General features: G+C 38.5%; 1 protein-coding gene across 6 annotated transcripts in view; it reads right to left on the bottom strand.

Moving 5' to 3' along the window:
* Window positions 1–1910: 1910 nt before the first annotated feature.
* The window catches only part of MAPK10 (mitogen-activated protein kinase 10), a 335415-nt gene continuing 316501 nt past the window's right edge, over window positions 1911–20824 (bottom strand). For 5 of the 6 annotated variants that reach the window (XM_037030706.1, XM_037030724.1, XM_037030705.1 and 2 more), the window contains 3 exons: window positions 18501–18564; window positions 14994–15071; window positions 1911–2809 (listed from right to left, as the gene is read on the bottom strand). In XM_037030706.1, coding sequence (XP_036886601.1) covers window positions 2667–2809; window positions 14994–15071; window positions 18501–18564 — 285 coding nt within the window. In that variant the 3' untranslated portion in view covers window positions 1911–2666. Of the gene's footprint in view, window positions 2815–14993; window positions 15072–18500; window positions 18565–20824 lie in introns of all 6 variants that reach the window. The other variant, XM_037030733.1, reaches the window with a different exon arrangement.

Raw genomic sequence — 20824 nt, 5'->3', positions numbered from 1 at the left:
CAAGCAGTCAAGAAGTCAAACTCTTACCTCTGTTTGTACGTGATATTTCAGTCTGAGGGATCTGGTCCATTTTTGCTTGTCCATAAGGGAGATTTGGCTAAGGGTAATCGACTCCTAAGAGCCAGACAACTGGGAGATCAGACTGGTAGAGTTTAGGGAAGGTAGTAATAGGGAAGGAACATTACCTAGCTCTTGCCTGGTTTAATCTGAGCCAAAAAAAAAAAAAAATCACCACTTTTGCACACAGGAGAGAGAGTCTGTCAAATACTTCTAAGATGCTGGCTGGAGATTTCCTTCTATCTTTGATGTCATTTTGTGGCTGATGAAATTCCCTTGCAACTTACTTTCTTTCAAAGAGCTGCCTGCTCTTTGCACTTAATTGCCAGTGCTAGAAAGTCAGGAGTAGAGAGGTCACAAGTGAATCAAGAGAAGAAGACAGAGAAAGACAAAAAAGAATAATGGATACGAAGAAGAAAGATTTTTGTTTTTTTAAGGAGTTGGGGGAGGGGGAGTGTGACAGAAGAAAAAGTGAGGGAGCTTTATAAAAATCAGGTGGTCTGCACTATTAACCAGAAACAATGGCAGCAAGACACAGAAATGGGGCCACTTCTATTCTAGAGGAAAACCTGTACAGTCTAATGTTTCTTTCCTCCACATTTGACCTGTTGTCTTGAATCCTGCTGTGTGAAGCAGTCCCATAAACAGCAGCACTGTTCACGTGGGGATGGTGGAGGTTGATTCCATTGCTTAGAAACAGACAAATCTTCCGAATTGTATCTAAGGCAGTTTTCAGAGCACTGGCATTCTCGTTTGCTCTATTTTTGAAGAGAGTCCATTTTCCAGCCATATCACACTGGACACCCACCTCTTTCAGGCATCTCACTTCTTCTCAGGTGAGTATCACCACACTGGGAAGCACCAAAATGGTCAGAGTGCAAGTGTGGCTGTAAAGGGCAGTTCACCAACGTGAATATGAAGGGAAGCCTCAACCCAGTCCCCAGTATTGCTGAGAAGTCACCCTGGTATTGTCTTGTGTCTATCACCACGATGTTTCACAATGCCTCCTTAGGTGCTCAGGGAAGCATTTTCACTGAATGTGAGCAAAATTCAGGGGATTTTGCTAAACAATGACACAAATGCTTTATGGCTTTTAAAACAAACTCATATTGCTAAAGCTGTTTAGCAGCACTAACTTGTGGGTAGTTATTGCTGTCGCATAGACCGCAGTACTAAATGAATGATCAGCCCTTCTTGGATGATTCAAATTTATGAAAATAAATGAATATGAAGCATCAGCCATATTAAGGAATCAGGAAAACTCCTGAGAAATAATAACATCCGTGGAAATGTTGTCAAATACTAACCTGAGGATCACCCTGTGCTTTGGGGTTTTTAAGTAATTATTATTATTATTTCATTCCAGAAGAGGAAAGTAATTTTTCTTCTCAAAGTAAAGCATTGACAAGAGTATAAACCTGAAAGCAGCACACCCATGGAGAACACAGTCAGCAACGTGAGGACGGTCTAAGTAGGCCCATTTTCTATTAGGACGTCACAAAGAGGCTTTCTGCTCTGCTCCAGGGAGCAGTCCTCATAGTCAGATATGTGCATGACACCCCACCTCACCGCCTGCCACTCTCTGTCCAATTATGACACAGAATTTGTAAATAACAATGGGGTTCTATTCTCCAAAATATGGATGTCAGTGTCTCCTAGTATCTGGGCAATAATCTCCTCTAGGTCTTCAAATTGCAACTCTACTCCAGTCAGTCCTACTCACACACTGTCAGAGAAAAGACCCTCAGCTTTATCCCCACCTTCCTTTTAAAAGCCAACCCAGTCAGTGCCTGGAAACTGTTACCCCTCCCACCCCCACATGTACATAAGCATCACATATTTCTTTCTATGAATTGGTATACAGGTGCCATTTAATCAATTCAAATTTGGAAGCTACATCTTCAAGGGTCCGAGAGAGCTCACTCCCCCCATTTCTTCTCTTTACATGTTTTCTTATAAGACATACAGTTTAATCAATTAACAAACTAAACAGCTTATATACTGGCAATATATCACAGATGGGTTTATGTCAGAGTAGTAGATCACATGAAATGGACCACATAGTACCCCAGTGCATGATGTCTCGGTAGAGCCCTGAGGACACTGACAGGAGCATCTCTAAGTTAGCAGTGCTGTATGAATACAGACACATGCGGATCTGTATCTACATCCATCTGACTAGGCCAAAGGGAGCAGGTAGATGCAAGATAGAGACACACACATGCTGGTTGGGGCCATTGCACACCTTGTCATGCCATTTGGAAGGGCAGTTACAGGTTGCTGGTTTTGCAGCCATTAAAATTACACTTTATGGAAAAGGCTTCTCTAATTGTGTTTGATTTCTTTCTGTAGTAAGCATCATTGGAAGACCAAAGCAAGAGCAACTAGGTTAAGTATACATTTGGCTTAGCTGCAATACAGAACTCTGGAGAAGAAGCAGGCTGAAAGATTTGTTTCAATTTTAGGCTTGGATTCTCTTCCTTGCTGTTTTCTTGTCATTGCCTGCCTGCATTTGTGTGTGCGCGTGAGTGTCTGTGAGTGTGTGTTTGTGTGTGTGTTCCATCACATCATCTCCTGAAGAACGCTGGGTTTCGCAGGCAGGCGGCTAGTCACCTGCAACAACCCAGGGGTCCCGCCGAGGCTTCCAGGCTGCTGTCAGTGTCAGATGCCAGGGTCTGGTCGGTGGACATGGAGGAGATGTCATTGACAGACGAGGATGGAGGGAGACTCTCACTGCTGTTCACTGCTGCACCTGTGCTAAGAAAATGAAGACCAACATGACTAAATCTGGAATGAGACTGAACTTAATGTCACTCAGGATGCAGGCATGGGCTAATATAATAGGGAATGTCTGGTCCATCATTCATTTGACAAGCCTTTGTAGAAAAACTAATACAGGGCAGTACTTTAGATGGTGAAAGTGAAGACATGACAACACAGAGTCCCTGGTCACAGGTGACTCACAGGCCAGTGCAGTAATCAGCAAATCACACTTTACCTTAGTAATCACCTGTAATACAATTGAAAGAAAAAATAAAACACTAAAAACCCCAGTTACTCCCCACACCTCCGATATAGTAATATAATTGGCTTTGGATGGAACCAAGTCACCTGCATTTTCTAACAGCTTCCCAGAGGTTGTGTAGCCAAGGGCTGAAGACAGTGGTCCCATGGAGAGCGTAGATGAGCAAAACCCTTTAATGTAATGATCTGAAGCTAGGTGCTTTTATGGCAAGGAGTTTTTAAAACAAATACAGTAAGGGTCCTATCCCAGAAATACAGGCTAAAATGAAGCCCAGAAATCTGAGTTACTTGGGGACTACCGCTCTAAAGAAAGGAAGGTCTGTTAAGTAAATAATATTAAATAGTCATTAATATGACATCAAATTTAAAATCCATATAGAAAAGCCAAGTAGGACTTTTGCTGAAAGTTACCATAGACCAAAAGAAAAAAAGAACAGAAGAAGCCAGTGAACACCCATGATTGTGTGTTTACTCTTCAGCAAGCTTGCCTGCCTGGGAAGCTACCAATGAGAACAGTGAAGTATTAACTTAGAATAATTTGCAAACATTCTTTTATGTATCTGCTATGTAGGTATATAATGATTTTTTAAATAATTTTTAAATTTAATTCTTGTTCAAGTACAGTTTTCTGTCTTATATTCCCAACCCTGCCTGCCCCCTGCCCCGTGCTCCCCACATCCCTCCCCTTTCCACTCCCCACCTTAGTTATTGTCCATGTGTCCTTTATACTTGTTCATGTGAGTCCATCCCCTTTTCCCCTATGATTCTCTCCCCTCTCCCCTCTGGATCCTGTCAGCCTGTTCCGTATTTGAGTGTCATTGGTCATATTTTGCTTGCTTGTTTGTTTTGTTTAGATTCCTGTTAATGGTGAGATCATATGGTACTTGTCTTTCACCGCCTGGCTCATTTCACTCAGCATAATGCTTTCCAGTTCCATCCATGATGTTGCAAAGGGTAGTAGTTCCTTCTTCCTTTCTGCAGCATAGAATTCCATTGTGTAAATGTACCATAGTTTTTTGATCCAGTCATTTACCGATGGGCATCTAGGTTGCTTCCAACTCTTGGCTATCATGAATTGTGCTGCTTTGAACATCGGGGTGCATAGGTTCTTGGTACATAATGATTTTTAAACTCCGAGAAGAAAACTGCTCATGGTAATCTCTCAGTAAATACTTGCTGAGCTATAATAACTTTGAGAACTACAAAGGAAAGGTGAACCAGAGGCACTGTAAGATATAATTAAACCACAGCATCCTGGAAAGAATCCATTTACTTTTTCTCTTTATTTATTTTTTATCCTTAAACAATATGGGTGGCATAAGGTATGCTTTGTAAAATAGTTTGCTGTTTAAAATATCTGTAGCATGATCATGTAATAAAATAAAAGATGAAGAATTGTCATTAAAATTGCATCTTATTTAAGCAAATATACTGTGTTAGGTATGTTTGGTAAATTAATAAATCCAAAATAAGTTACTGTAGTATTGTTACTTAAATCAAGTAAATCAGAAAAAAAAGTAGTCTAATGAAGTGAAAAGGTTAACACCATCTGTTTGCTCCTGGGGTAGACATTTCCTGCCTGCAGAAACAATGTGATTAAAATGTGAAAGTATCTGGAGAAGACCCATACACCTAAACTAAAACAGATTATATGTGTTCTACCTGCATTTTAAATATTTATCTGTTGGTTATATATGATAAATCATGGGAAATGTGAAAAATACAAAAAAATGACAACATGCACTGATCATCACATTATATTAATAGCAACTATTAAACTTGGTCTATTTCTCTCATTGTGATTATTTAATATATATTCTTTTATAATAAATTATATATACAAAAGACTTATTATTTTTCATGTACTTTGAACTCTCAGAAGTATGAATACCTCCTAATGTTGAATGTCGTTATGTATTTATTATTATTGTTCAAGTACAGTTGTCTCCATTTTCCCCCACCACTCCCTGCTTGTCTCTAATATTTAAAGCCTTTATAAATAATGACTCTCATTATCAGAACAATGTGTAATATAAAGTTGTCTGGTTTGAATTTATTCCAGCTGTGCTTAACTGTGCCCTTTACATAGTGCAGAGCCATCCCCTTCCTCCCATGACGCTCACCACATTTCACACGCTCGTAGACAACCCTTGTCTCCCTTACATAGCCCAAATGCCCAGCTCCGTTTTTCCCCCAGATTCTGGATTAAATTATACTAATGGCCTCATATTCTTTCTTAAGCTTTAGTCTAATCATTTAACAGCACTATTATGTACTTGTCAGAATCATCTCCAATTTTTCCACATCCTTAATAAAGTGTAGAGATTAAAACCAGACACAGATTCTAAGAAAGACTCTCCCAGTTGTGGGCTGACAGAGTGAGACTGCTTTGTTCTGACTGTCCATTCATCTCCTGGATGAGAGAGCCCTACACAACAGCAGCTTTCAAACCACAGTGCTTTCAGTTTAGATTCAGTTTTAACCTGTAATACAAAATGTTGCCTGCATAACTTTTGGTAATAGCTTTATTGAGATATAATTCACAAATCTCTTCAGTTCAATGGTGTTTAGGCTAGTCACAAAATTGTGTGAACATCACCACGATTATTCTGTATTACTTGAATCACCCCAAAAGAAAACCCTGTACTTGGTTTCTAGCCATAGCCACTGCTGAACCTACTTTCAGCCTTTATAAAATTGCCTGTTCGAGATATATCATATAAATGAAATCGTACAATATGTGGTCTTTTGTGACTGTCTTCTTTCACACAGCATAATGTTTTTGAGGCTCACTGATGCTGTAGCATGCGTCAGTACTGCATTCCTTTTTATGACTAATATTCCATTGTGTGAATATATCACATTAGTGTATTTATTAGCTGACGGGCATTTGATAGGCATTTGGGGTCTTTCTACTTTTTGGCCAATATGAATAATGTTGTTCTAAACATTCACGTATATGTTTTATTTCTAAGAGTGGAGTTGTTGGGTCGTACTGCGGCTCTGTGTTTAACAGGTGAGGAACTGCCAGACTTTTTCACTAAGTGGCTACACCAGTTTGCACTCCTACCAGCAGTGCGTGAAGGCTCCAGCTTCCCTCTGCTCTCTGACACTTGTTGCCTGTCTGTCTGATTACAGCCATCCTCATGTACGTAAAATGGCATTTTACTGTGGTTTCATTTGCATTTGCCTAACAGCTAATGATGTTGAGTACCTTGTCATATGCTTGTTAGCCATCTACTTTGGGAAAATGTCTATTCTGATCCTTTGGCCATTTTTAAATGGTTATTTTCTTTTCATTACTGTGTTATAAAAGTTCTCTATATATCCTGAATACACAAGTCCCTTATCATATAAGACTTTTTCTTGACAGTATCCTTTGAAGCACAAATGTTTTTAATTTGGGTGAAGTTGGATTTACCTGTTTTCCTTTTTTGTTAGGTGTGCTTTTAGTCATATCTTAGGAAATAATACATTTCTAACCCAAGATCATGAAGATTCGCTCCTATATTTTCTCACTCCTATATTTTAGCTCTTACACTTAAGTCTATAGTCTATCTTAAATTTATATATGACATGCGGTAGGGATCTACCCTCATTACCTTGCATGTGGCTAGCTAGTTGCCCTCCACCATTTATCGAAAAGACTATTACTTGTCCATGAAATTGTCTTGATATCTTTGTTAAAATCAGTTGACCATAAAGGAAAGGTTTCATTTCTGGACTCTCAATCCATTTCATTGATTTATATGTGGATCTTGTGTGAACGCCACCCTGTCTTGAATGCTGTCCTTTTGGAATCAGAAGGCGTGAATCACCTAACTGTGGGGTTTTTTGAGATTACTTGTGCTGTTTCTGTGTCACTTGCATGTGAATTTTAAGAACAGAGTGTCAATTTCTGCATAAAAGGCAGCTGTGATTCTGATATTGTGTTTAATCTACAGATCAATTTGAAAAATATTGTCATCTTCACAATATTAAATCTTCTATTCAGTGAACAATAAAATGTATTTATTTAGATCTTTAATTTCTTTCAACAATGTTTTGTATTTTGCAGAGTAAAAACTTGTACTTCTTTGGTTAAATTGATTCTTAAGTATTTTATTCTTTAAGATGCTATTATAAATGGAATTGTTTTCTATCCATTGCTATTATATAGAAATACAACTAACTTAATGAATTAGGAGGTTTTGGTGTCAGTGGATTGGAAACTAAATAGATCAAATGACAACGTATATACCTCATGAATATTATAATTAATCAAACTGCCCAGGCAACCAGGAAAATTTTTGCTAGTGTGCATTATTTAAATTGTGAAAAGATAAATGATTTGAAAGTTTTAAAGTTTTGTAATAATGTAAACCAAAAGAATTTTTAAGTACCTACATAATAGTCCTGGTTTTCTCTTGAGACAGGTTTTTTTCCTTAACCAAAAATAATTTATTATGTGGACCTGTTCTAATTGTCACAGTTAAAGCTGACTACTGATTCAAGCAAGGGTGAGATATGACTGAACTGAGATTAGGCTCCTTTATAAGAACGCAGTTTGAGGCCTGGCCAGTGAGGTTCAGTGGATTGAGTGCCAGCCTGAGAACGACAGGGTCACAAGTTTGATTCCCAATCAGGTCAAATGCCTGGGGTGGGAGCCAGGTCCCAAATAGGGGGTGCATGAGAGGCAACCACACATTGATGTTTCTCTACCTTTCTTTCTCCTTCCCTTCCCCTCTCTAAAAGTAAATAAAACCAAAACAATGGCAGCTAGAGAACTTATACAAAGACCATTAAGGACACTTTCCTAGAATAAACACAAATTTACATTTATAAATAATATTGAACAAAGGAAGCAAAAAACAGAATAGGTTTCAATAAACTCCTCACGGACAATGGATTACACTTTAGGTAAAGCTTATAAAATACACAGCAGTCTTACTGCACCTATTTTAATAGGCAGCCTATTCTCAACACACTCTTGGAACTTTCTGAGTGGTGTGACCTATAAATATTTATACACAGTTTAAATTATACACAGTTTTCTACATTACCCCATGTTTATGTTTCCCTTGTTTCATTTTTTTCATTATACCTCATTTCTCTTATCTTCCTCAAGCTATCCTGTTGAGCACAGCATAAGTACTTGATTTAACTAAACATTAAGTATCTTCTGTGTGTATTCTTCTAGATAGGTACCGTGAGGGAAAGAAAATTTTTCCCAGCTATGAAATTTATTGGTTAAACTGATAAGCTATTTTTGACTAAGGGAAATTATTTTGTTTTAGTTGGTTTCTTCTCCTTTCATTCATAAACTTGCTCTCTCTAATCCCTACCTTCTACGTTGGAATGATCCTGCCCTTTCTTTTACTCATATCCAATGCAGGTTATAGTTAGCATTCAATTATTCAAAGTTCAGTATGTCAACTGTATTTCTAGGATTCCTAGTTTTTATGGCACTAATTTATCAAGAGTTCCTCTCTTCTAATGCTTCTTTTATAAAATCCCACGACAGCTGTTGGTTCTTTGGGAAGAGCTGCTTTCTCCATAGTGCTATTGTGGGATGGTCGTGGGTACTGTCTGGTGGCATGCTGGGCTGGCTTTCAGTGGCTGTCGGTGGCTTTCAAAAGCCAGTTGTTAGCTCTCTTTCCATGTCTGCCTTTATTGATGCCACACTGACAGCTTGAAATTGGTCACAGTGACAATATTTACACCCCAGAAATTGGTAAATACTATAATCAGTTCTGATTTTTTAAAGAGATGGTTGTTAAACATTAACCAGTAAAGAGATGGTTGTTAAACATTAACCAGTCCCTCACTGTTACATGAAAAATCTTTTCTTCTGTATGACTTCCTGTATTGTTCTATAATAAATGCCTTCTTGACTGTAGTCACTTCTGTCTATACCAGATGATACTTCTAATACTGTTTTCATGTAGGCGATAAATAAACTTTGTAGACCATAAAACCAAACACAAATAGAAGAGTCAAGACTGACCTTGGCTTCAAGTTGTTAATTTACTGCCAACCAGTTTATAAACTGCTCTTAAACACAAGTGAACTGAATTGAATTTGAGTATAAGGCTACTTGTCCAGGTTATCCTCCAAGGTGATAAACATCCCTTTTTTCTACACTGTTTCAGAGAAACAAGTAGAAATGTACATTTAAAGAAATTTTTGGTTAAAGTAGCACAAATTTTTGTCAAAAAATAACATTTAAAGTACTGAAAATACTAATAGGGTTACAAGTCAGAAATAATAGTTACTTTCAACTTTGCTTGAAGAAGAAAAATTTTGTTTCATAGAAATAAGTAACTTATGCTAATAAAAGTTTCTCAACTAGAAGTTATCTAGTTTTGTATTTTTAAAAGAAATATTTCCTGATCTATCCACACACACAAAAAGTAGACACAAAGACTTATACCATATGATATCACTCTTAACAGGAATCTAAACAACAAAACAAACAAGCAAGCAAATATGACCAATGACACTCCAATACAGAACAGGCTAACAGGGTCCAGAGGGGAGAGAATCATGGGGGAAAAGGGGATGGACTCACATGAACAAGTATAAAGGACACATGGACAATAACTAAGGTGGGGGGTGGAAATGGGAGGGAGGCGGGGAGCACAGGTTGGGGGGCGGGCAGGGTTGGGAATATAAGACAGAAAACTGTACTTGAACAAGAATTAAATTAAAAAATCAATAAAAATTAAAAAAAGAAGTACTAAAATGAAAAATATCACTGAACTATATTTCCTTCTCTTTCTGCATGATCTTGAGCCTCAACTTGTTTGGGACTGAGATTTTTAAAGAAAAAATACTATCACTGGACTAGAAAAGTAACTAATCGAAAAGGACATACTCCCATGGTGTGGAAATACGGCTGGGGGAGGGATTGTAAATTATAATCACCTGGGGATCTTTATCTTCAATTAGAAATTCTAAAAAATCTCTTCCCATCCTGATGCTAAGCATCCCTATTTTGGTGAGTCATTGTGACTTCTGGAAGGCTTATATCTCAGGTGGAATGGGGGTGGTGAACAGACAGAGTTTTGAGATTAGATGACCTCTTACATCTGTTTGGCTCTAACATTCTATGACAAATGCCTTTAGAAGAAAATTAATTTCTATTCATGAACTGAAATTCCCTCAGCAGTCTTTTCAAATCTATTCAGAAAGCAAGCAGCCATGCTTTTCTCAAAAATAAATCATTATGCAAGTGAAACCAGCTGGCAGAAGGGCATACAATTATTTAGAAATGTATCTGAAATTTATATTTATTTCTTATTGATATACAACAATTCCATCAATAAATTTCAAGTCTATGTATTTTTTGCAAAAATGCACATTTGACTTGCTATTTACATTTTAAAAGCATCACTAAAACATGGTTTTGAGTATTAGAAATATTTTGTCACTGAGAAATTGCACTAACTATTCCCTTGTGGCTGAGTGCCCAGTGTTGCCATGACGAAATATTAAGGGAGCTGATGCTGTAATATTTCTTCATCTTAGCTATTTACAAAATAAAATATGATATGCAAACACATAACAAATAATGCAAAACAGCTGACTTTTCAAAAGTTTTCTTAGTAATTGCTTTTTCTTTCTAGCATGACTTCCTGCATATATACACATTGTACACACAGAGAGACACACCCAGACACCACAGACACACACAGACACGGTGGTGATAAATTGCTGCTGATAAAAATGCAGCAATTGGCTCTGTGGGACTAAAAAGTCTGACCTGGAGCATCAGCCAATTTCTACGTGTTAACTCCTGCCGGGTGGATTTCAAGCCGTTAACGTGAGGCCAAGAAACTCAAAGCTGGGGGAGATGAGCGCAGGTGGCTCTGAGAAGCTGGCAGAGTCGGCTCTCGTGCGTGGCTGTCCCATGACTCTGCATTACGCACACGCACATATCATACACCAGTATCAAATATGGGTAAGGGATATGTATGATTTCTCAATTAAGCAATGAATATTTTCTTTAAAATTATGAAGCGAAAGATTGAATCCACAATCATTTTTACTATAAACTGGTTAAGCCAGCAAGCTATAATTTAGGGCATGTGCATAAGGTAGATTACTTATGATTGTTATAGGTAGTTGAAATGGTTAAAAAGTGGTTTGGCCTTCTCACATGTAGATAGAGCCTAAATGATATAATTTGGAATTAATCATTAACACATTATAGGAAAGGCTGCAAAAAAAAAGTGGGAATATACATTGTCCCAAATGAATAAATGAAATAACTATGTGAAAGCAGGAAACCTTTATCTGAAGCATGAGCAAGTGTCAATAGCATTTGCTTCATACCCTTCATATACTTGATTTTCAGCTCATTTATCTTCATGAGGATTAATAGGGTAAATAATTATTTATCAGCATAAGAAATACTGAATTGCACACTGTATTAAGGCTATGATTCTGTCTTAGATTCTGTCTTTGGAATAGCACCAAGAAACATGCTGAGGGAGCACCTGAGCAGCACTTTTCAACTTAATAAATATGTATGAAGTTACTATTATGTGCAAGGCACAGCACTTAGGCATCGCCTGGTACACAAGGAAATATACATACAGTCTTCCTTCTCGATGACTTTATAAGTACTAAGGGGTAATAAGACAGTGTTTAAAATACAGGAATTAGTAATACCCATAGGAAGGAAAGAGTCTATTCTTTGGGATGTTATGGAATGTCTTTTGGGACAGATATGAAAATATTTGGGGACAAGGTGGTATTCTATAAGAGAACACTTTAGAATGGGCAGCATTCCTAAAGGTGGGGAATCTAGTAGTATAGGAACATGAGGCCCTAGAAAGGGTACAGTGTGAAATAACCTGGGGTGTATTACAGAGGGCTATCAATATCAGCAAGAGGTTACTAGGCTTCAGTTGTAAGTGATGCAAAGCCATCGGACAGCACTGATCAGTGGAATTCTTGTTCAAATCTATAGCTTTTTTCCTGGAGATTGCATCAATCCTAATTTCTTATGTCTTCATTGACCTGACAATGTCATTTTGCTATTTCCCTCATTAATGAGTTAAAAGAAACTTCTACATGTACTCATCGTCTTTTTTATGAGTGGACACATGTGAGTAGAGGAGTTAAACATGTGTATACAGTTTGGATTGGTCTCAGATGTACTTGCAATAACCAGGGAAAGAGCATGCCCAGAGGCAGCTGCCCTTTTAGTCTGGACCCCAGAATGAGATACGCAGAGCAGAAACGACCCCAATCAAAAGTCTAGAATCAAGACCAGCTTCTCTTAGCAGAGAGGTGACGAGAACTGGAGAGTGTGCCAGGGGCCAGATCCAAAGGAGCATGGGGACCATGGCAGGATTTTGCTCTTTATTGTAAAGTCATAGGAGAACTTTAGGATGCAGCTTCTAGGAAAGTCCTCTCTGTTCCACGCAGATGCTGTTCAGAGTTTGTCTAGATCCTTCAGGGGACCAGCCTACTGTTACAGGAGCATGTACTACATTGCAATTACTGCTTATGCATTAATCATACCACTAATGCTGATGTCCTACCCCATTTTCTTTTTCTATAAGAACTGTGGTTTCAGTGATTAGAAATTATGCCTTGATTACATACAAATTTTGTTCCTTTACCAAATATTAAAGCTTTCTTCATATGGAAGATCACTCATCTCATCCCTTTAATGATTCATTGATCTCATATGTATAATCCTCAGTCCCATCCTGCTTTCCCTGAGCTGCATGGTTTACATAATAGAAATCATGCAAATAAGGGGATTTTTGTGGAGTGTTGTGAAAGTACTAAAAAGAGAATTGTGGATTTAACATCATCACAGATTAGCTGTTGTGGAGATTTGATTAGGGCTGAGGGGGAAATGGGGGAGAAAACAAGCAGAAGGTGGTATGAGCCAGAGTGGTAGTATGATTCTGAGAACTTGGGAAAAGGGAAAGGAGATGAGTTAATGATGACTTTGACTAAAGATGAATAAAAGAGACTCTGCTAAAATGTGTCCAGTCCCAGCCTTAGATTCTGGGTCACCCTTCACTGGACCCTGGTATTTTGGCTTCTTAGTGGTTATAGAAAAATATGTTCTGGCCATTATGGGAATTCTTAAGACAAGGAGTGTTTCTGTCATAGCTGGTGGCATTTCAAGTGTATGGATTCAGTCTTTGGGTTCCTTAATTAGCAGCAGACGGTACATGCAGGTAATTTAAAATCACCTTCTACAGACTTGTATCAACCTAGATTCTAGAAGAATGAATAGGGAGGGCAGACAACCTTAACCCTCTTTTAAAAAAATATTTTATTTATTTTTAGAAAGAAGGGAAGGGGGAGAGAAAGAAAGGGAGAGAAACATCAAAGTATGAAAGTAACCCTGATCAGTTGCCTCTTGTACAGTTCCTGACCGGTGAGAAAACCCACATCCCAGGCATACGCCCCGACCAGGAATAGAACCAGTGACCTATCATTTTGCCATAAAACACACAAGCAACTGAGGCACACCAGTCAGGCCCCTTTGTCCCCTTTTGAGGAAAGAGAGATTTGGAATAGAACTAGACATTTCCCCAACTATAGAGGTGAGAAAAACACATTGTAACTGAAATGTATCTGTTTAGACTACATAGTGGTTCTGGGTGCAAACTAGTTGTTCAGTATAGTATAACAAATTTATTCATTCATATTACATCTGTTTTCCCTTGAACAATTGAAAATCAACGAAAATATTTATCAAAGGTAGAACAACAAATCCATTTTTCTCCCATCCAAGTACTAACCAGGCCCGACCCTGCTTAGCTTCCGAGATCAGATGAGATTGGGCGAGTTCAGGGTGGTGTGGCCATAGACCAAATCCATTTTTCTTTAAACTAATCATGTGTGGCCTACATTCTTCCCAGCATGAGCTGGGATGTAAGCCATAACATTTTCCAGAACTCTTTCTATATTCTCTTTATTTTCAGAACATATATCTTAGAAAAATATATTAACATTAATAAGTGTAAGTAAATTATCTTGAGTAACCTTAAAGCAAATTACATGGCATAAGATGTATATGGACAACTGTGTGTTAGATTCTGTAGATCACAAATTGGAAGATTTTCTGCAGTAACTTTTTTTTTTAAATATTTTATTTATTTCTCTCTGGAGGGGAAGGGAAGGAGAGAGGAAGGAAACATCAATGTATGGTTGCTTCTCGTGCATCCCCTGCAGGGAACTGGCCCTTGCCGGAAACTGGCCTGCAACCCAAGCATGTGCCCTGACTGGGAATCGAATTTTCTGCAGTAACTTTAATCGGAGCCCATCCTGGTTGATGTTCCAACTACTGTCACACCAGCACTAGGAAGAGTTCGAACACTGAAGTGAATGAGCCGAGAGGTTTTGGCTGGAGGATTTCCTGCTCTCTAGGTTGACTTGATAGTGGAGAGGGCATTATGGTTCTGGATGAGGAGCAGTTACCCTTAAAGCAGCCCACATTAATACTTCTTCAAGATTCATTATTATCTTAACATAAGTTCTAAAAGAACTATGCTAGGTCATCATAATCTGAATAGTCAGAAGGAATGCCACACTGAACTTCAAACTATTACTTTCTATCAATTCTTCAACTCTTCCTCTTTTTCCCACACTTAATGCTTGATTTGCAAAATCGAACTTTTCTAAAACCCAACATTAAAAAATTACATTTATTCCCAAACTGGCACCCATTTTCAGTTTTTCATTACTGAAGTTAAACTTGCATGTTTTCATTTTGTATTACTTTGTCTATCATAAGTTAAAAAACGGGGGTGCTAAAATGAAAACTGTTAGAGGGAAATAGTCGTGTGATATTTGTTCAGATGCTCTACAAACAATGTCATTGGCAACAGTTATTGCTCAAGGTCAAGAAAAACACACGAGTGCTGCTGTGTTCATTATTCACTGAGAGTGGGTACCTGAAGGAGACGGCTGTCCTTTTACAACACCATTTTTAGTTTTTTCTTCAGAATTCATTACTTCCTTGTAGATAAGTTCTGCAAGAAACAATTACCAGTGTTATAAAAATAAATTTCCTTAATCCACAGAGAAAATTCTTTCATTAATGACAAATAATAACACTTTGATTGGACTGAGTAAATTAGAAATCAATTAGGACTCCTTGACTCCTCTAATTCTACACTTTCTTGCAATAGCATGGAGTCTGGGAAAAAAAGGGGGGGGCGCTCAGTGAAGCATTTGGCCAAATAAACATATGAGGAATCTATATTTTACTTGTTTTATGAATTCTTTTGGAGATTTCATATGCATTTTAACTTATCTCTTAAGGATTATAATCAGTTTTGAACACTAATTTTTAAAAATATTTTATTGATTATGCCACTACATCTGTCCCATTCCCCCCTTCATTCCCCTCAATCCTGCACACCCCCTTCCCCACCATTCCCCTCCTTTAGTTTATGTCCATGTGTCACAAGTTCTTTAGATTCTATATTTCCTATAGTATTTCTGCCCTCCCCCTGTCTATTTTCTACCTACCGTCTATGCTACTTATTGTCTGTACCTTCTCCCCTCTTCTCCTCCTCTAACTAACTCCCCTGTTGCTAACCCTCCATGTGATCTTCATTTCTATGATTCTGTTGCTGATCTAGTTGTCCTGTTAGTTTGCTTTTGTTTTAGGTGTGGTTGTTAATAACTGTGAGTTTTCTGTCCTTCCACTATTCATATTTTTTATTTTCTTTTCCTTAGATAAGTCCTTTTAACATTTCCATTTCTTGCTCTTCCTCTTCCCCTTCTGATACCCCTATAATTCAGATGTTGGAATGTTTAAAGATGTCCTGGGCATTTCTAAGCCCCTCCTCATTTTGTTTGAATTCTTGTTTCTTCATTCTTTTGTTTGGACATTTTTTTTCTTCCTCTGGTCCACTCAATTAATTTTAGTTCCAGTTTCCTTTCCATCACTATTGGTTTCCTGTACATTTCCCTTCATTTCAATTAGTTTAGTCTTCATTTGTTCCTCTAATTTGTGACTAAAATCAACCAGTTCTGTGAGCATTGATTGCCAGCATTTTGAACTGTGCATCTGATAGGTTGGCTATCTCTTGGTCATTTAGAGGTATTGGCTCTGGGGCTTTGAGCTGTTCTTCTTCTTGAGCCATAATGTTTTGGTCTGTTTGCGCCTGTTATGTATGAGGGGCGGGGCCTTGGGTGTTCACCAGGGCAGGGCAACCCAGTTGCTGGGTTGTGACACTGTATGTGAGGGTGGGGTCAGAGAGGGGCAATGGCGTTTGTTCTGCTCTCTCTCTGATTTTGGTCCCCTCTGCTGCTTCCCACAAGCAAATTGGGCCCTTCTGGTGCTAGTCCCTGGGTGTGTGGACTTGTGCATCCTCCAGGACCCTGCGGGTCTCTCCAACAAACTCTCAATGAGCCTGGGAGCTTCTCCTGGCACCTCAACCCCGAAAGTTTTTTCAATCAGTGGTTTTAGGCTTTATTTCCTGGTGCCAGGGCCCCAGTTTGCAGGGTCTGTCTCACTGCTTGCTCCTGTGCCTGGTTTATTTGCATGCACGAATGAGTGACCACGGTCAGCCAGCCACCTTAGGCCCTCACTGGGTCCACCCATTGCCACCCCACACCTGGGATCCGCCAACCACCAGATCTGTCAATCCGTTGCCATCCCACACTTGGATCCGCCAATAGTCGCCTGTGCGCCTGGTTCGGCCAGCCACCTTTTCCTGTGCAACCCCGCTCTAACAGCTGCTGATTCCTCCCCTCTTACCAGTCTGGCTGAATGGTTTGTTGTTCTCGGACTTCCATACATTTCAATTTTCTGTGTTTTGGTTGTGTTTTTGATACTAAAACTTTGTTGTCTTTAAACTTGGGTGTGCGAGGAGGCACAGTGTTTCCACCTATGCCTCCATCTTGGCCAGAAGTCTGATTTTTCTTTTATACTCTCTTCCTAAAGGATGACTAGTCTCAGGACTTCAAACCATTACTTGCCATCAACTTTTCAACTTTTCATCTGTGTTCTAGACTCAACTCTTGGATTTATAAAACCAAGCTTGCCTAAAACCCAACATTAAAAAATTATTACATTTATGCCCAAACTGGCATCCATTAAAATGGCTCTTCGTTTCTAGTGTTAAACTTGCTTCTTTTCTTTTTTAAAAAAAGATGTTATTTATTTATCCTTAGAGGGGAAGGGAAGGAGAGAAGGAGAGAAATATCAATGTATGGTTGCCTCCCGTGAGTCCCCTGGTGGGAACTGGCCTGCAACCCAGGCATGTGCCCTAACTGGTAATCAAACCGTGATTGTGTGGTTCACAGGCCCGTGCTCAATCCACTGAGCTACACCAGCCAGGGCTAAACTTGTTTATTTTCATTTCATGTCACTTTGCCCCTTCTAGATAAAATCATTCAGCACTACCAATACTTTCTTTAAAATGACTCACAAGTTATACAGTCATTGTCCTTCACAGGTGTTTCTTTAGTTCCTCGCATTTTAATTCATGCCTGTCTTCCTCAAGGAATATTTATATCTTGTCACAACTACTCAACACAAACTTATAAGAGTGCCTTCTGGTCCTTATTTAAATCAAATCAAGTCTTTCCTATCATTTGGTATCTTTTTTTTACTTGTTCCCTTATTTGTATTTCCTCATTTTTCATATTTTTCAACATGACCCCTTTACTATCTTTATAAAACTTTTTGGTTCATTTCTACTCTTTGTTTTCCTCTTATATTCCTGTTCTAGTATTGTCCTCTTATTTTCTTTTCTCAGTTTACAATATTAATTTATTCGATGTATTGCAAACATTTCTTCCACTCAGATCTTTCCTGTATGTTCCTCCTCATTTTGAGCTAATCATTTGATCAGCATTTGTTTTTTGTATTTATCATACTCTATAATAATTTATATTATTTTAACTATTCTTTATAATTCTGCTTCTTTTCTTCCTGAGTAGAAAGTTTTCCTGGGAAAAAATGAATTAATGTTTTTATTCATTTTTCTTACTTTAAAAGAGAAGTAAGCTACTTAAATACATATATTTTCTATTTAAGTTCTCAAGTGCTATATATAGAGTTAATTCATATATTAGCTATATTTTATTTTCTAATATCTAAAACCATCTCAGACATAATTTTATCCATTTTATGTGATAATTTTATGTACAAACATGAAATGTTTAATTGTGAAATTTTATATTAAAGTTTGCCCTCCACCCTGACAAAATTTTTGACAATCAGTACTATTAAAGCGTCAGTAATTAATTCCTTTTACTCCGGAGCAAATGCAATATTATTAAGAGTACAAAAAGATAGATTGGTTTAAGAGCTTTGAAAATAGTCTAAGATGACAGCAATTAGAATATCATGTCTTACAAAATTGCTTCAAAAAATCCTTGAGAATATTTTCTGAGTTTGAGTAAAGTAAAATATATGCTATATTCAAGTATAGTAGAGTCACCTTTCCATTCTTCAATGGTGTGTTCTCTTTCATCCAACTGTTTGTCATATATCTGAGGTGGAGGCTGCAAATAAAAACAAACAATAAACATTGTGCAATAACCTAAGCATGACTAAAGTCCTACAACACATGAAAGCACCTTACTATTCCATGATTTTGGTGTTGACCAGAATCTCATGTAAAATAAGGAGTAGTCACAGTGGTGTACAAGTTAAAATTTCCCCATAAATTTGTGGAGGGTTCATTTACATACTAACATTTTTTGCTGAGAAAATAAGGCAGTAGAATTCAAATCTTGCAAGCTTATATCTCCAAACATTTTGATTCAGAACTCAAGTCCAAGCAACTAATACTGAGTCTTTAAACAACAAGCAAAACACTTAACTACAGAAACCCAGAAGTTGCTATGTCATCCACTCACTTGCCCTATAGCAGAACCCTACTAAACTAACCTACACTGATAAGATTTTGTTCCATTTTTAGACCCTCCTGAAAAAGAGTCATTAATACCTCTCAGTAGACTATAGTACTATTCCCCAGCATAAAGGAATATTCAGATCTAATCCACCTTTTTTTCTCTCATGAAGTATGTGTATGTATAGCTGTGTGCCCTATATTTAAATGATTTTACATATTTTCCAGGCAGAAGAAGCTGCCAGGTGTCTATAGAGGTGGGTCCCCTGGAACCCGTGAGAGACCCCTTGGCTAGTCTTTTCTGGGAGAACTGATGTGGCAGGGCCTTTGACCTGACTTACGGAATTGTCATTTCTCTTGCTATGAGAAGTTCAAAGATGGAAAAGAAGAGATTTTCATAAGTCTAGGTGCCTTCCGGAAGGTGGATCTCAGGTCAATTCCCTGGCCTCTTCTTCCTAGCTGGACCTGAGGATCTACCATGGTGGCCTTGGGTTGTTCCAACTTAGCCCAGGTGGCGTGGAGAGAAAACTAGCTATGCAGTAAAGAGAGAAGGTTCTCAGGAGCTTCCCCAGCTGGCAGTGGAATGAGTGGGGGTGGGGGGAATGCAAACTCTTGGGTGACACAAAACAGAGGATTCTAGTATTCATCCTGTCCAACACTCCAAAAACAACAGTTTCTATAAGAAACTAAAAAAGTTACTCAATAAAGTGATTCAGGCTTACTAGGATACACATTCCTCCAAAATGGCTGTTGTAGGAAGGCTTTGGCCAAGATTTTCACAGACAGCTTCTGGCTTCTGTGGGAGGTTCTTTGGCTCATGAGTAGCACCCCAATACCACAGTGACCCTTCTTAACTGCATTCAGAATCTCTGATAGCCTGAATCATGCTTGACACTTCCAAGCTCTTGTATGTTGGGACAGCCTCACATACTATAGAAGTAGCTGGATATGAAAATGGAAGACTTCGACCACCTGTTTTAAGGTAACTTAATTATTGAGAAATAAGTACTGATGAGGCTAGACATTTGTTTAACAACAGTGATTGCTACTAAAGAAAACACTAAACTAGCTACTGTGATTCAGATATGGTCAGCTGAGTAGCCTTTTCTGAAAGGGCTAAGCTAAACGAGATCTCCCCTACCCCATGACACTACTGAGGACACAGAAACACCGACTACATAAGGGTAAGGGGACTGAGATTATCAGGCACTGTCTTGGGAACCTGACTAAGGCAGGACCTTCAGCCTCAAATTATAAAGGACCTCAGATTATAGGAATGTTAGGGCTTGAGTAAAACTAAGTTATTTTTGAAAATCTGTGAAACTGTCATCTAAGTAAGCTAATGCAAAGCCAACTTCGGTTATGCAAAGATGCTTTGCCAAGTGGCAGGTTTCCTGCTCTGCCTCTTCCTGTGGTAAGGGCCCAACTAAGTGGGCCTTGTCTGGGCCCTCTGGTGGACACAATGTGCACAGGTCCTCAGAGGTCCTCAGAGCTCTGTGCATTGCTGGCTCCACCTTCCCATCATTAGACCAGCTCTGGTCCAATGAGGCTGGCTTTGCCATGCAGTGGATTTTTCCACTCAAATTTCAAAATTGAACGTGGCTCAAGAGTACAGTTCCTGCCAAAGTTCATGAATGCTGTTTTCTCTTTGCAACAATACTATTTTGAGAGAAGTTTTCCTTGGAGCTTCAACATCCAGCTGTTGCTGATGTATGAAGTACAAAGTACATAAACTCTAACTACAAACAAACCACAAGAAAGAAAGCAAAGTACTGAGTCCAAGATTTTTCCTTTAAATAAACCAAGAGGGCTGCTTTAAAACACTTGCAGCCATGGCTGGGTTGCTCAACTGGTTGGAACAGCATCCTGTGGTCCAAAATTTGTGGATTTGATCCCTGGTCAGAGCATGT

Source organism: Sturnira hondurensis, unplaced genomic scaffold (genome assembly GCF_014824575.4).
Source record: "Sturnira hondurensis isolate 20B ecotype Veracruz unplaced genomic scaffold, ASM1482457v3 Scaffold0001721, whole genome shotgun sequence".
NCBI lineage: Eukaryota > Metazoa > Chordata > Mammalia > Chiroptera > Phyllostomidae > Sturnira > Sturnira hondurensis.
This window is presented reverse-complemented; position numbering and strand designations above follow the sequence as displayed.